At 39.8% G+C, this 16,479-nt stretch overlaps 1 protein-coding gene across 2 annotated transcripts in view; it reads right to left on the minus strand.

The window, feature by feature from the left end:
• dpf3 (D4, zinc and double PHD fingers, family 3) overlaps positions 1-16,304 on the minus strand; it is a 31,966-nt gene extending 15,662 nt beyond the window's left edge. For both annotated transcript variants that reach the window (XM_038293227.1, XM_038293228.1), the window contains exons 1-3: positions 16,164-16,304; positions 6,949-7,109; positions 5,027-5,134 (exon numbers count right to left, since the gene is read on the minus strand). In XM_038293227.1, the coding sequence (XP_038149155.1) occupies positions 5,027-5,134; positions 6,949-7,109; positions 16,164-16,195 (301 nt within the window). In that variant the 5' untranslated portion in view covers positions 16,196-16,304. The remainder of the gene's footprint in view (positions 1-5,026; positions 5,135-6,948; positions 7,110-16,163) is intronic.
• Between the last annotated feature and the right edge of the window lie 175 nt (positions 16,305-16,479).

Consider the following 16,479-nt stretch of genomic DNA (forward strand, 5'->3'; position numbering starts at 1 on the left):
AGAACGGCCGCAAACAAGCCAGTGCCCAACACCCACCGCCACACCACGAGGACCCCTCCACCCAGATGCTCCTCCCCAGAAAAGTCAACATGCCTGCCCTCCCAGGAGACAGGCAAGCCCGCCGAACAGGAATCCCCCCGGCAGCGCACCGCCGGCATGCGGGGGCCCGAGCAGCCCCAACAGAAACAACACCGGAAGGCCGACAAGGACGAACCGACGGCACCAACCAAGCCCCCAGGCGGACTCCCCCACCCAAAAACACAACGAAACCACCCCGCCCCCACCGACCACAGCAAACACAGCCGCAAGGCAAAGCAAAGGACAGAGCAGCCCCACCCGGCGCACGCCAGAGAGCCAGAGCAGCAAGGCCGCCCCAGCCGCCAGAAGCCGGCACAAGCAGCAAAAAGAAAGCAGCAGACGCGACCCCACCACCCCCGCCGCGCCCGGCGCGAAAGCAGCACGACCCACCCCGCTCCGGCCCCGCACCGCCCACAGGCCGCCGAGAGGAGGACGGCCACGCGGCCCGTCCCCCCCCCCCGCCGCCAAACACCGAGCAACCCTCCACTCCCAAGCCGCGCACGATGCACCGCACCACGCGTCACCGGCACCCGCCCCAACAGAGCGAAGCCACACCCCGACCCGGGGGCACTCCAAAGGGACCCCCGACGCCCGCAACCCGCCCACAACAGACACACACGAACCCCGGCCACAGGCGCGACCACCCACGCCCCCCCCGGACGACGCAACCACGGCAAGCACCACGGCCAACCACCGAAACCCGGCACCGGAAGACGAGGCACGCCCCGACGCCCCGCAGAGCAGAAGCACCCCGGCCAGCACCACAAAAGAACCGATGCCCGGCGCCCAGCCCCACCCAGCAGCAGCACAGCCACCAGGCCAGTAGCCCACGTCCGCCACCACGGAACCCCCCAAGAGCACCGCACGCGGCCGCCGCCGGACCCCCCCGCGGCGCCCCAGACCCCGCCCCGACGCAACAGTCCCCCGGGCCAGACCCGCCAGGCACCCCGCTCCGAGCACCCCCCCGAGCCCCCAGGACCCAAGGACCCCCGAACTAGCCCCCGCGCCCCACAAGACGCACCCCATAGCCCCCCACTACACTAAGTGATGGAGCCGATCAAGGGAGCCCAGAGAGATCGGTCTGATGGGGATGCAGATGCTGTCTCAAGATTAATATGATCCAACAACAGATCTCTGTACTGATTGATGTTGAGTTTATCCTTACTCTTCCAATTCATGAGGATAGTTTTCTTTGCGATACATAATGCAGTGAATGCCAAGCAAACCGATTTTTTTCCCATAGAGCTTCCCTCAAAGTCACCCAGCAAGCAAACTGAAGGGGAAATTAGGATTTTACAACCCAGGCACAGTGATAGATCCTTACATACCTGTACCCAGAATCTCTGAACCGGCGTGCATAACCATAGCGCGTGAAAATAATTATCAAGTCGATTGCCTGTGCACTGTGGACAGATGTTAGATTGCGCAAAACCCATCTTGAATAATCTTTGACCTGTATAGTGCACTCTGTGGAGGATTTTGTATTGTATTAATTGTAAATTGGGGTTTCTGGTCATGTTAAAAGTTCTTAGACATATCTGAGCCCAGATGTTTTGTTCAAGGCTGACTGATAAATCCTCCTCCCATTTAGTAATAGGAAGAGATATTGTATCATCCAGTTTAGTCAGTGTCCTGTATAACTTAGACAGTAGTTTGGGGGGGGTTAACTCTAGAAACTCTGATATTTTAGTTGGAATTATTAAACCTCCATCATGCAAAAAGCATTTTAAGGCAGAATGCATCAACGTATGGGTATCTTTTCTAATACTGCTCATCATATTGTTGTGTTTATGCCACTGGAACTGGAAGGATCACGAAGAGTGACATATCTGTCTATACCTTGTGTTTTGGTTTTTCCCAAATGCATTGAATTAGATAATCAAGTGATGACCATACGTTTTCCTTTTTCCACAAATAATTCAATGTAACCCGAACTAAATTGTTTAATACTTAAACTCTGATTAATAATTCAATCAAGACCTTTCATTTATATTACTCACTTCATCTGTTTTATTTGACACGTTTTAACCTTCAGTAATATGATGGTAAATCATTGAGTAAGACATTGTTTTCCAGTATAAATAAAGATATCTTCACAGTTCCAACTTTACAAGGAATCCATTGTTCGTAAATATATCCTGATGTGCTGTCTTCACACTGAGACAGCTGTTGCTGCTAATATTCCATTCAAATGTGTGTTTTACTTAAAGTGAGCAAGCAGATGTTTACTCTTCCTTTTTTTTCACCCTCTCCTCTATTGCTTTTCTTATTTTATAAAGCCTATTTTCAATTTCTGTGGGAAAGACAGGATTTTTAACTCCCTCCTGCAGCCCCGGCTGTCACGTCACTCTATATATACATCAGCTGAATCTGCCCAGCGCAGGTATGGGCTAAAACATGCTGCAGGGCATCAGGGAGCTGCTCTAGTCTACAGCAAACAGGTAAATATGAAAACTATAATAAAAGCAGTGACATTAAAAAATCTTATTTTGTTTCCAACCAAGGTTTCAATCATTATGCAGACTTAACAGCCAGTTTGGGCTGTTAGTTATGTTAATAAAGGTGTAATTAATGTTTGCTAAGCTTTTCTCTAATTAACTAAAATATTTTGGAGATATTTTTTTTGGAAAGATTAGCGAAGTTGGTCATAGGCTCTGATTAATGAAGCAATATTTATTGAAAAAAACAAAACAAAACACTAACCTATTAACTTTTTACCATCTTTCAGGTCAGGATGATCTGTTTTTGCAGATCAGGATCTCATTCATTCCTCTAAATATAGAACTGCCTGCCTAATACCTGTCTATCAGCCAAACCCTGATATTTGGTCTTCAACAAGAAATTGATCCTTAACACAAAAGGAAAACTACCGTAGAAACACAATAGTGTAAAAAAAGAGCAGTCAATACCTAAACTGACAGAAATATCTAGGACCTTAAGAAATGTGCGGAAACAAATGTCTGGAAACCTTAAATTCCTCCTCAATTATCCGAGGGAGAAAATAACTACTTCAAGCTACTGCTGCTAAAAATAGTTCTAAACTGTATAAAATTTTGGACAGTACTTTGTTTCCTCTTGACTGTTGGCATTAAATAGAAAATATATATCTCCTCTCACTGTTTAAATTCAACATTGAAGGAGTTACCCACAAACCATGAGCTATGTGTCATTCTTTTTCTTATTTGCACAGGATGTTGTGTGTTTGATTTTATTTTAAACTTACTTTCCTTATGTTTGATTCATTAAACTTTAGCACAAATTTATGTTTTCTTTCTTAATCTCGCTCTGCCTCAGAGGGGATTCTGAGTCTGTATCCGTTTTATCTGAAATCTCTTTTCATAAAGAGATGGTGATCTTACAAACAAACAAACAAAAAACACTTCATATTTATTTTGTTAGTTTGCTGTCAACCATTTGTAAAATGTTGTTTAGGGCAATTTTTTCCATTATTATCAAATCAAATGATTCAACTTTTCTGGAATCTGTTGCTGCTATCAGTGGGGGGATCTTAAACTAACTGAGCAGTCGGCAACCTTTTAGTGTCCTGAATGAAATGCTTTGCATGGGTGTGTAGCCTACATCACAGCCTTTCTTCCATTTAGGTCTCCTTCCAAACTGTATTTAAAGTTGCATTTGCTCTAAGGCCAGTTATGAATGTCACATGCTTCCTGTGTGCGGCAGATGCAAATGTTTTGGTATAAGGAAGGCTGTAGTCTTTATAAATGACGCCCGGAGGGCTAAAGGCTGTCCGGAGTCAGCACAGGAGTCCCATCCTACCCAGGATAGTAGGATTACTGTTCACTTCATGAACAGGAGCTGATTTCATCTGTCATTTTAAAGTAAATGTTTTGATCTGCATCGTATGTCACAGCATTTTGGGATGCAGTGTTACAACAAAATGCAGTCTAGCTCTTTTCTTTAGTCATATGCTTCAGAAAGAAAATTGGTTCCAGACTTCTTCACAAAAGTTCTGCTCTGGTGTCCAAAACACAAAGCAAATGAGGTACAAGAATGAGAACTGATATTATTTCAAAGCTGATCCTCTGTGTACCTATTCGAACACACAAGCCTTTGTTCAGGAGACATTAAAAAAAAAGCATTTGAGAAAGCCCTGCAGGAAAGAATTCAAATTCTTCTGCTGTCTTATCATATATAGTCTAAACAATCCCTTCACCTTTTTGGTATTACAGATGGGTTGGTTGCTCAGTTGCAGCTCTGGGGAGTTTTTTTTTTTACCATGTTTTTACACAAAGAAGGACTCAATTTCCTCTGCATAAAGAAAACTCATTCTTTGCAGAACACTTTGGAGTATTACATTGCATCTGGAAGACACAGAAGGGGGAACAATAGTGGTAGAGAGAAGAAACAAAGAATCCCCTCTATTCCTCCTCTTATCGGGTTCCTTGGTATTCCACTTTCAAATCCCCCATAAGACAAAATGCATGGTGCAGGCAGGGATGAGAGCTAACAAAATGAAACACATACTGCCTTCTCAAAAGGCTAAGCTGTATTTTAATGCCTCATGGACAAATGATTATAGAGGCCCAGTTAGGGTGCTCCTGAGCTGCAGTGGGGGAGCAGAAGTCATATGTACATATATATATATATATATATATATATATATATATATATATATATATATGTGTGTGTGTGTGTCCGTGTGTCGGGGCGTGCGTGTGAGAACATCCACAGAACAGTGAGAGGGGGCATTGATTCGAAGGAGTGAATGAACCTGAAGACCTGGTGAGAGAGAGGCTAACCAAAGCCAGATGGCCTGATAGCAAGAATTAATAAAACAAGCAGAGTATGTATACACACAAGCCTTAAGAGAAGGTTGCAAGCAAAAATTAGAGATACACAAGTAAAATATCTGGTGTAACCATCCTTTGCAGCTTTCAGGGTTTTTCATTTTGTGTCTAATTCTGCATGGCTGTGTTGTTTGCTTTACCTAACCGAAGCTCACACAGGCGAAGCTGGGGATCCAGGGGGGGGTGGAGTTGCCTCTTTTTCCTCCAGCACCGAGCAGGGTATGTATACATCTGCCCCGCCGCCTGGCCTGGACCGACACACACACAAATGATATTAACGATCATTTACATGTTAGTGATGGCAACCTTAAAGGGTATAATCATTTTCACAATCAATAATAACGTCTTAGTAATTTGTGATTTAAGATAGATAGATACAAATCAGATAGATATCTGAAACAATGTATTTTGAGATTGAGAATCTTAATGTTTAGATTGTAGGATGTCATAGAAAACATATTTAACTTTAATGAATTTTATTCCTTGTATGCATATAATCCTCATTTCCTATTGGTTTAATTATATCCACATGAGCACAGACAGAAAAAAAGTCAAGAGAAGGAGGGGAGGCATCAACCTAGAATAAATTCATATAATGCGAGTTAGGTCTGCCACAAAGTATAGGGTGTGGCCTCAAGGGCTTTGCATACAAGATGGAGAGTGGGCTATTTATGTCCAGATCTCAGTAAGAAGCAGATTGTTCTCTTCGCTTTTGCAGAGAAACCGCGCGTTCATGGTGAATTCTGAATGCCTGGTGCAGGATTAATCAGTGACGGACTTTCATGAGATGCACATACTTAATGTTAAGTTTGTCTTACGTATGTATAAATTAAACAGCTCAGGCATTGAGCTGATATGTCTCCATGGATTATTCTAAGATTAGATGCAGAATAAAAGAACTGGCATGAATCTACAAAATAGTTTGATATTTCTATCTTTATGATAGTCTTTCCTGAGTTGACGTTCATTTATTTGGCAAGCTGATGCAAAGAAAATCTGCATAGAACTGTATATTTCAAGTAATATAAATCAATCAGAGGAACATGGGAATATTTACTGTCATTTTGACAGATTGAAGAAATTGAAATTGAAAAATAATCTTAAAGCAAATATTAAATTAGGGCTGCAACTACAGATTATTTTGCAAATTGATTAATCCACCTGTGAAGTTCTGGATAGAGCATTTTGGCAGATGGAAACATTTTTTTATTCTTGAATGCAAATTGTTTTCAGAATTTTTTATTTACAATCTTACTGCACTTAGTGGGTCGCTCTATCAGCTAAATGCATGTTTTACAGTCTCTATACTCAAGTTAATGATTAATCAATTACTACATTAGTTGATGAACATTTCAATAATTAATTAATTCTGATTAATCTGATTGTTTCAGCCCTATATTAAATTTAAGATCAACTTAAGTTCAAATTGTGGCATTGAAAGTTGGAGGTCCAAGAATCAGCTTTAGTTCAAAATTCAAAAAGGCGGCTTCAAATAAGAACTTTTGTCAATGTGAATGGAATAAACTGTTCATTTATACTGTTCTGACGGTTGATATCACATTAATTGGAGAAACCATTCTCTATTTCTGACCACGTTTCTTAGCTGTTTGAAGGAATAGAAGGAAGACCTTTACTTTGATTAGCCATTTTATTGGATAAAACTGAGAGGATATTAAATATTCCTTCCTAGCATGGTTATTGGTGCTAGACTGTTCTGATTATTTCAGCACCTGCTAAATAATAATACTGCAGCTAGTAACTTATTTGTAACCATCTCTGCTGAGGAAAGCAAAATGAAACGCTCTTTGCTGACATTTGCACGGTTCCTTTTTAAGGTTGGCTAATATCTGCTGCACTATTGGCTCAGCAGACGGCTCCCTTTTTCTGTGCAAAGACTCTGTAGTAACACATTTTAAGTCAAATCAGATACACATTAGAGTATGCATTTTTTTTAGATGGGTTGCAAAATATAACTAGTCACAAATCTCTAAGAAGAACAGATTTTTTCATAATTTTTTTTTTCAGGACCAGGCAGATTTTTTAGCCCTTAAGATGTTGTTACCTGGTCGGCGGTGACGCTTTTCCATCCAGATGTAGCAGTTGTTCTGAGCCACACCAGTTTGAGAGTCCAAGAAGGGCATCCGCACGCTGCGCTCAGCACAGAGGCGGGCATTGTAGCTGCGACAGTGTTCAATGGCCTCTTTATAAAACTGGTCACCAAGCCTGAATCCAGCAAATCATAAAAAACAAGAACACAGATAGCTTTGGTTGTAAACAGCTCCAGAGATGGCCAAGAAAACGGCAATACGCATCAGACTAAATTTAATTTCGCTCAAAAGCGGATGCTTCATTTATTCAACATCTGTAACACATCAAGAAGACATTTATTTGTGGAAAAGGACCTACCCACAGTTTTATAGTCTTATTTATGCTATCAATCACAGCAATATGAAGCATGTTTCCTTGATTTCAGCTTTTCCTTTGTGATAATGTTTTGTTGCTCTTCCAATGTATTGTTAGAACAATTACATGCAATTCTGCAAGGCTGATGATTTCATATCACCTATCACATATCATCAACTCTAACTGAAAATATTTACAAAAACAGTGTATTTCTAAATGTTTCTCTAGGGACTGAATCAAAGAAGCCAGGATTAACGGTATCCAGCAACAATGTGAAAAACATTGAAAAAAATCTTTTCTCAAATGGCAAAAAATAAATCTTCATCCCAATCCTTTAGCTAAAATATTCAGTGGGTCAAAGTGGATTCTTTTGAAAGCTGTCCTCATCTGGTGTTAAAAGTAGCACTTCATTTCAGAAAAAAGGTGCATTATATTGACAGTTTAACATGGTCTTGGACTTAGCTTCCTAAGGAACATGGATACATCTTTGACAAATCAATTATCTCCTTTTCTCAAAAAATCCAGAAAAATACTTTTTTGTATGCTCTACATTGTATCCCTTGTTTTATCACAGAAAAATCTGAATGAAAGGAATTAAAGTCTACATGATATGGTATGTTGATATGGCACTGTATAGTGAATATCCTTTATTGAAGTTGTATTTTAAGTAATTAGCATCTGTAAAGACTGGTTTCTGTAGTTTCACTAGAATGTCTCATGCTGTGCAAATAAACAATAAGGAGGAGTGTTGGACTTAAATTCATACAGCTAAACCTTTTGTGTTAATTATTGACTAATAAAATTACATAAATCAGGATTAGCTTTATTAAGGAAGGATTTCTGGCTAGAGAAGTATAATGCATCTCACTCATACCACCACTGCTATATTTTACACTACTACATTAAAAACTTTGCATTACACTCTGTGATGATAAAAGACTTGAATGTAGTCCATTGGCAATGGAAACCATTTCCAGCACACTTTCTATGCACTGCTCTTTACCTAATCTAAAGGCTATATGAAGTTTGGAGAAACCCAGTGTGCTCTGCACACAACACTCATTGGTGACCCTGCTCTGTGGATTATGTTGAATACCGCTTACTGGATGAGTTGCTGTTGCCTCCAATTGTTTCACTTTAGTTGTGATGCCACAAACATTGGGCAGTGAAATATTTAGTTGAGTTCAAATGTCATGACTGGACATACTGCAAAGGTTCAGTTCTATTACACCACCAAGCTGGAATTCACCAATATTAATGGAAAACAAGATGCATGGTCTAAACATTAGTTTTCATCTTACAATAACTAACTTAACTATTTGGTGTTCTGTTACGTACAAGCTAACAGGTTGAAAAAGTTGATAATATTCACACCAGATTTAGACAAAATCCCTTAAAAGATGTCGAATTGCTGCTTCTTGAAGCAGCATCACTATAATTGTGAGAGATTTCATTCTTGTGTATATTCCAAGTTCATGGATTTTATAAGGAGAAAGCTGCTAGTTGCTCAGCTTCATGTGAAGCTTGTTGACAGAAGTTTTGGGTCAAACAGACCTACAGAATGGAGGAATGCAACGGGTGTTGTTTATACGTACTGTTTATACAGAATGAGAGCAGCAGTCACAATGCACATCTTTAGAAGGGACTTCCTGTCACATTACTCACATTCCCAGAGGTAAAACATTATCTCTGCTGTCACTATTTGTTCCCTGAACTGAAATGTGTGTGTGGACTTGCCGGCGTTTCTTCTCCTCATTTTTTGTTTCCATCTTTTTCATCATGCTGGCTGTATGTATCTCGGCCGAGCAGCACCATAAATTCTTACATAACTGAGCTGCTTTGTAAGTTTGTTGGTTGTTTTCAATACTTTTGGGAGTGTATGGAAAGCTAATATGCTCAGTAATCCTATAAGACCCTGGGTTACCTATGCATTACTTATTTGCATTGGTTTTGCACTTGTAAAACAAGCAAGACGAGCGGTTTAATTTAACACTTCATGAAAACCATCTTTTAAATGCATGCTGCAATTTTTTTTTTTATCACTTAGTAGCAATAATAAAAATAAAAAAACTCCGAACTTTTAAGGGTAATTATCTCCCAGGTGGTTCTGGAAAGCATGTGATTAATGACCAAAACAGCTTTCCATAAACACCGGGTATTTGTACACATTTGTATGTGTTCTGTATGTTCAGATACTTCCCTTTAAAACTAGATTTAGAGACTTGATGCTTCTGTTTTGTGCCCATTTGTTAAACATGAGGCTGGTTAAAGCTTTAGACGTTATGTAAGCATAGTTTGTCACGTCAGAGAAGGAACATTCCTCCTAGACAACAACTTCCTGGACACTAATTGAATTTGCAGTTGTGCATTTTTTTGTGCGTGAAAGAATGCTTCCATACTTACACAGGGGTCATCTGTGTGTCTTACCATTACCATACAATGTCCCTATGATGGACTGAGCATCCTTTCACCAACTTTGGCTCACTTTGCATTTAAGAGATCCAGGTACGATCTTTTAGAGAGGAAGATAAATGGAAATCTGACAACTACTGGTTGGGGAAAAAAAATGTTAATTTACATTTAAGAGGGATATGAGAGAAAAACTGTTCACACTTGCTTTTTTTTAAACTAACCAGATTTCCACAAACCAGCTAGTTGAATATTTCAAGCTTTAAATCTTTTATAGACAACCTTTCCATGAATATACAGGTAAATCTGGTCTAGCAGTAGGATTTGGACGGTGTGTTAGAACAGTACAATCACATCCAGAAAAAAAAGCAGCAGATGATTTAACTCTAAATTAGCTCTTATCATCGCTGCTGTAAATCACCAGTAATAAATAACACCCTTTAGTAAACAAATACTGAACAATCCTAAAAAAAACACCCGATCAGACACAACTCCAAAGGTTATGGAGGTTTAATACAGTATCATTTTAAGGCTTTGAACAATTATCAATTATCATAATTGCTGATTTGGTTTCAGATTTATATTTATATTAATCTGCATATCATGTGTTAAAACTGTATTGTCATCAGTTCACACGGTTTCATTTTCAATAAAAAAAAAAGATCAATGTCAAAATGGTTTGTACACTTTGGACAAACTCTGAAACAAACCAAAAATTCATGGAACAGATAAAAATCTGTTGCCTTTTTTCAGATCAGTTAGGGCTCAAAAAATCTATTAATTCATTCCCATTCATTAACCAGTCAGTCAAGCATGCAGCAAACAGTTGCTGCCTTCTTTCCCCACAGAATGCCTTCAGACGACTGCCTGAGCGCTAAAACTGCACAAGCACTTACAACACTGTATGTAGACGTAGCTGTCTGATACAGCCTGCAGAGACACATGCTCAAACTCTGGCCATCCTTTCCATGGCCAGAGGTGTATGCAACACAGCACCTTGGTTGTGTGCTTCCACAAGCATGAAAAAATGATTCATTCCCAGTGAATCAAGGTGTGGAACCTTGTTACCCAAATTTCCTGCCAGCACTTGACTCTAGAAGATAGAACGCATCTTCTCTAAACTGGTTAAATGGGACAAACCAGTGGGCAAAAATGGATTTGACAGTTTCCAGTACTTGGCCAAAGAGATTATGGTGTGGAGATGTTTTTCAGTAGGTTACCTCAGGCCATAACCTTGTGCTGCGAGCTTGATTGTCACGAGATCTGAGTTTTCAGTCTTACAACAAATCCATCTTAAAAGACTTCAGCTAATACGTCCATCTCGTAACAACCAGCGAGTCGGACCAATGACACGTCAGCAGTGTTTTTGGGGAGGGACATGCAGGAATGATGACAGTCAGAAGGGCCTTGCTGGGGCATTAAAAACATGGCTATGCTAGAGGACACACTCATTTCTTTTATTAATTAGAGGGTTGACGATATTCTAAAAACTTGTGTTGCTTAAAATGATTATGTGCTGGTTTGTCTTCCAAATTGTGCAAAAATCATTGCACCATGACATGATGACTTCACCGTAAACATCCAACGATGGTATACATTGCAGGTGTCGCAGTGGTTAGCATGCACAACCGATGGAGGCCTTAGTCCTCAACGCTGCTGACCCTGATTTGAATCCTGCCTGTGGTCCTTTGCAGCATGCCCCCCCCTCTCTCACACCTCCTTTCCTGTCAGTCTACTGTCGCAAAAACGAGCTACTAGTGCCGTTGGAAAAAAAACAAAACACATCCCACCTGTTATTCCTTGCACACATCTGAAATGTCACGATTCGCTGCTACAATTGGAATTTGAAAGCGTGTTATAGAAGGCAGGTACTCGCTGGCATGTCACCCAATCAGCTCGAAGTATTGTACTAAACGTCTCTCCTTTTCACGGACAGACTGAATGGCAGCAATCCCAGATTGATAACGTAGAACTCGACTCAGTTCTGCACATATCAATATTGCTACTGCAGGTTACCTGAGTCCTTCAATGAAAGGAACTGTTAAAGTTTCAATCTACCAAAACATTTAGGAGAAAATAATCCTTTTATCGTCATGGGAACAGTGAGGTGGTGGTTCCCTCCTGTTCCATCATCGCACATACAGTGACATAAGCCCCATATACACTACCCTTTTGAAACCGTGCTGAGAGCGGTCCGAGCATGGTAACCATGACAACTGTTGAGTGTGAATGGAAGCGGAACGTGCCAGAAACAACCGAACAGCGCTAAATCTAGTACTAGTTCAGGGCACGGTTCATTTGTCGCCGGGTTCTCTGATAACCAAAGAGCGCATGACCAGGCCACGTCATCTATTGGCGGTAATGCACATCAGTAAGTTGCTCTCTAAGCGCCACAAAACAGAAGAAGAACTGTAAGCAAAAATCGAAATCTTCTCAGCACTACATTTTTAAAAATGGCTTCAAAGAGCTTGGTGCTACCAAAGGCTGCCTTCTTCGCCTGACTGTCCGCAAACAAAAAAATATCACAATTATAACCAAACACAACTTCCTGAATGTTACGGCCACTGCCGCTTTGATTTGCTTGATTCCCTCCTTCAATCCAAGGGAGCAGTAGTACCGTAGATCGTCACTAGGAGGCGAGGAACCGTGCTAGCCTGATGTTTTAAATAGTCGTAAGGTACCAAGCTCGGCATGGTTAACTGATCCAAGCTCCGTCCAAACTCAGCACGGATTGGTTTCAGAGGGGTAGTGCAAATGGGGCAATAGATTTGGGAGTTTGAATAGAATAACTTGACTGGTTTGCACAGGTTCCTGATCGCAAAAACTAAACCGTTTGAATATAAAAGAACACTTGAGCCAAGATTGTTTTTCAGCATCTGACCTCACAAATATTCTTCGAGAAGAATCTTCAAACTCTTAAAGGTACAAATTGTGTGCAGACATAATATAAAACCCTATGGAATATAGTTCATATTTGTGTGAGGGTAAATATGGCAGTTTTTTTTAGAATCTGAACAGTGGGTGAAGCAGAGTGGGGGATGTGAGAAAGTGAAGGAGCAGGACAAGCTGATAAGGTGGGGGTGGACAGAGTCTGGCATGACCTGGGGCACACGTGTTCCCTTTCAAACCACGCCACGCTCATTCCTCCTCAAACGCACATATATGTCTATGCGTAATTGCACTCAGTTTGTTTATAGCACACACACACACATGCACAGAGCGATTAGAAATGAGAGCAAAGGAAAAGTGGAGACGAAAGAAGAAAGGCTGATATGTAGAGGAGCTACAGAGAAAATGCTGTTGCAGATGAGGGGGTTGGGGCCTAGATTGAGATGATTTTGTTTAATATGTAAAAAAAATGTTTCTACAGACTATATTAAACTTGTAGAGAATCATGAGTGATGAATAAAGGTAGAGTTTCTGTGTGCGGAATAAGAAAAACAGATTTGTTCTTGCAATTTTATTTCTGGTCACCAGTAACCCTTCTTTTATAGTCTGGATAAACAAAAGCCAGGATTTGCTCCTGTAGTCAGGGTGCATCATAAATGTATGCAAGAAACCCTAAATGTAGCCACTCACACACACACACACACACACACACCACCTCCATCACTCACTCCCCCTTCTACAAACCGGGAGGGGGAGGGGCAACACATGTATACAACAAATACAACCCTTAATACATAAACCCTCTGCTCTAACCCCCCCAAGCCCACATTTTTTCAATTCTGTTGAAAACACCAACAAATCTCTTTCCCACCTGAGATCTTTGTTACATTATAAATCCAGACCTTACCATGGAAGGCAGCGGGTCATGTAATATTTACACCTCTACATATGAATCACAGCACTTATTTAAATACTTTTCATATCGGCTGCTCATTAAAACCCCATCCGCACACTGGCTCTCCACGTTTCCATCACAAAGGTGTCTTTGTAGATCCTTGATTTTTTTTTTTTTTTATTACCCAAGGCAACGTGCATGGCTAAACATGACTGTGAAGGCTAGACGTATTTACTGCCAGGATCTGACGCTTTAAATTCATTTCTCAGAGAAGAAGAGGGTAGTTTATGATTAGTCAAGCCTCCTGCAGACAGACAAGCACCATGATAGACTGTTTTGAACCAAAGTAGAGAAGATCACCCTTATTTCAGCAGAAATATTCCATGCTCAGCTTGTAATATGTTGACATACATGTATGCATGGTGTTTTCTCTGTTTTACAGGAATTATAAGTGGGTCTAGTTCTTGTGAAAGGCAGACAGATCTCCCTCGCACCCCCAATTCACTCTCCTTTTCTTACAATGTACCTTTCTCCTAACAGATGGACCCAGGAAAAATACTGGGATGCCCCTAATCTGCTGCTCCACATACACAAAAGCCTAAAACTGTCAGTCTTAATCTGTTTTGATGGAATACAACCGCTCAAAGCAGTTTTTTAACCTTGACAATCGCAGGATTGGAGAATTTTTTTTCAGTGAAAAAATGTAAAGCTAAAATATACGCATCATGGAAAGTGAAGCTATCAAATCCTCATCATTCGATTACTGTGTAGCCTGTGTCATTTTTTATTTATTTATAAGGTCAGTACATCTCTGCAGCACAAGTGCAATAACCCAAGTCAACTCGTTTGTAGTCTTCACTTGGCTCTCTACTGTGCAGATACTTTTATATCTAAGGGAAACATATTCCAGGACATTACAATTTTTTTATTTTCTTATGCTTTTTGTACTATATACACTCTTTTTATATTGTCTGTAGTATTTTTATCTTTAATGGCATCTTGCTTTAACCCTTTTTACTCTATTTAAGCTACTAGAAACAGAATTTCCCTGAAGGAGTAATTCCAAGGGATGAATAAATATGGGTCTAAGTCTATATTAAAATATAGAATGGAATTTGGAAAGTGACTTTATCTTAGCAGGTAAAATAATTATTTATTTTTACTGCCTAACCATAGCTTTTTACTACATGATGCGGTGAGTTTATGCAGAGAGTTATCCCTGCTGGAGCATTCATTATTGTGTCCATCAGTTATGATCCAACATCCATCAATGTTGGAAAATTACAGAAAATACTGTTACAGACAAAGTTCTAACATAACTATTACTCAAAATATTTCCTGGACAGCTAACTGGGCTGCTGTGCTAAAATGAGTGTGAAACTGGAAAAGAAGGGTTTTTCTTTCTGTTGCTCCTATTATATATGAAGTTATTTATACCCCAGAATGATTTAAATATAAAATTACTTCTTACTCTACCAAAAGTTTTGCTTCTAATAAGAAATTATACATACATTTCTCCAAAGACAATAAGCTAATAATGGAGTTAAGTATTACATAAATCAAACTCTTCTTTTATATATATAATTTATGACTGAGTTTTAGCAACAAGTATTTTATTTTGAAGACTTTCTTGCCATCCACCTAATCCTATAGCTTCCTCCTCTGATTCTAAATCAGATTCTGACAAAAATCAGCAAATGTAAGCATCAGCAATGAAAGATGAAGATGCATTTTCTAAGTAATAGATGTACCATAAAACACAGTAACAAAGTGCAAAAGCATGGAAACCACTCTGAAATGGATAAAAGGACAAGGCTGCAAAGTGGCTGACAGTTTAAGGGGGATTAGCAATTCCCCATAAACTAAATCGATAATAAAACTGTTTCTTAAAATGTGTAGATGTTTATAATGTGTATAAAATAGCCCATAATTTTAAATGGTAAGTCAAAATAAAAGATAAATATATAAATACTGCACATCAACAAAAATAAAAACAGCAAACTAACAATGAGGCATGGTGGTGGAGGAATCATAATGCTTTAACCTTCTTTATGGTTAGGATCAGTTCTTAATGCCTATCACTGCTGGAAAAAATAAATAAATAAAAATTCAAGCTTCAATCCCTAAAGCAAAACTCCACATAAAAACAACGAATGAGTTAAACAGAGGAAGATTAAAGTAATTGCAGTGAACAAGACAAGCAATGAAATGTTCCACATATTTGGAGTGTTTATTTTTGTGCACTTTGTTTTTCTCTAGGTTTGACATAAAAATTGTTCACTTTAATTTATTTTTGTCAAACTAAGCAAAGGGAGGGAAGGTTCCACCCCTTTTAACCGGTTAAAAGATAAGTCAGTTTGCAGCTTCCAAGTTTTGCTTTATTGGATGAAGATAGAGATTTTACTTACATGGTTTCCACAATGTAAAGTTGTTCCTTTATTAAGAGGTCAACTTCCTTCCAAATGCACGATTGTGATCGCAGTTAGGAGGTGCGTGTGTTTGCATAATATACATGCTTTTACATTACTAAGGCTGCAGAGCCATGGGAAGGGACTGAGAAATCTGAAGCGATTCAAGTGCGCGCGAAACCTGATCTGTATATGAGATCAACATATAATCATCGCTATCATTAGTCTTACAATATTAATGTTCTGAAAAATACATAAATAAATCCTACTTACGATTTTAATGGATTATGAATGACAGCCGCCATCTTCTTTCCTGCAAGACTGAAATGTAATATACCAAACCTATGTGCAGTTCGGGACCCTTATGAAAAAACAAAACAAAAAAAAAAACAAAAAAAGAGAGAGAGAAATACAACAGCCAATGCTGTTCTGTCGACAGTGCTGTGCACCAATGCAACCCCAGCATGAAGACATTGGGCGTGGCTTCACAGAAGTATGTCAACAGACCCCACACGGGACTCATCCCTTTAAATAAAGTTGATTTATCTCCATCTGTGCGGACACAATATCTTATAAAAGAGAGAAATCA

The sequence above is a fragment of the Cyprinodon tularosa genome, unplaced genomic scaffold (assembly GCF_016077235.1).
Source record: "Cyprinodon tularosa strain WSP-4 unplaced genomic scaffold, ASM1607723v1 ctg323, whole genome shotgun sequence".
Classification (NCBI taxonomy): domain Eukaryota; kingdom Metazoa; phylum Chordata; class Actinopteri; order Cyprinodontiformes; family Cyprinodontidae; genus Cyprinodon; species Cyprinodon tularosa.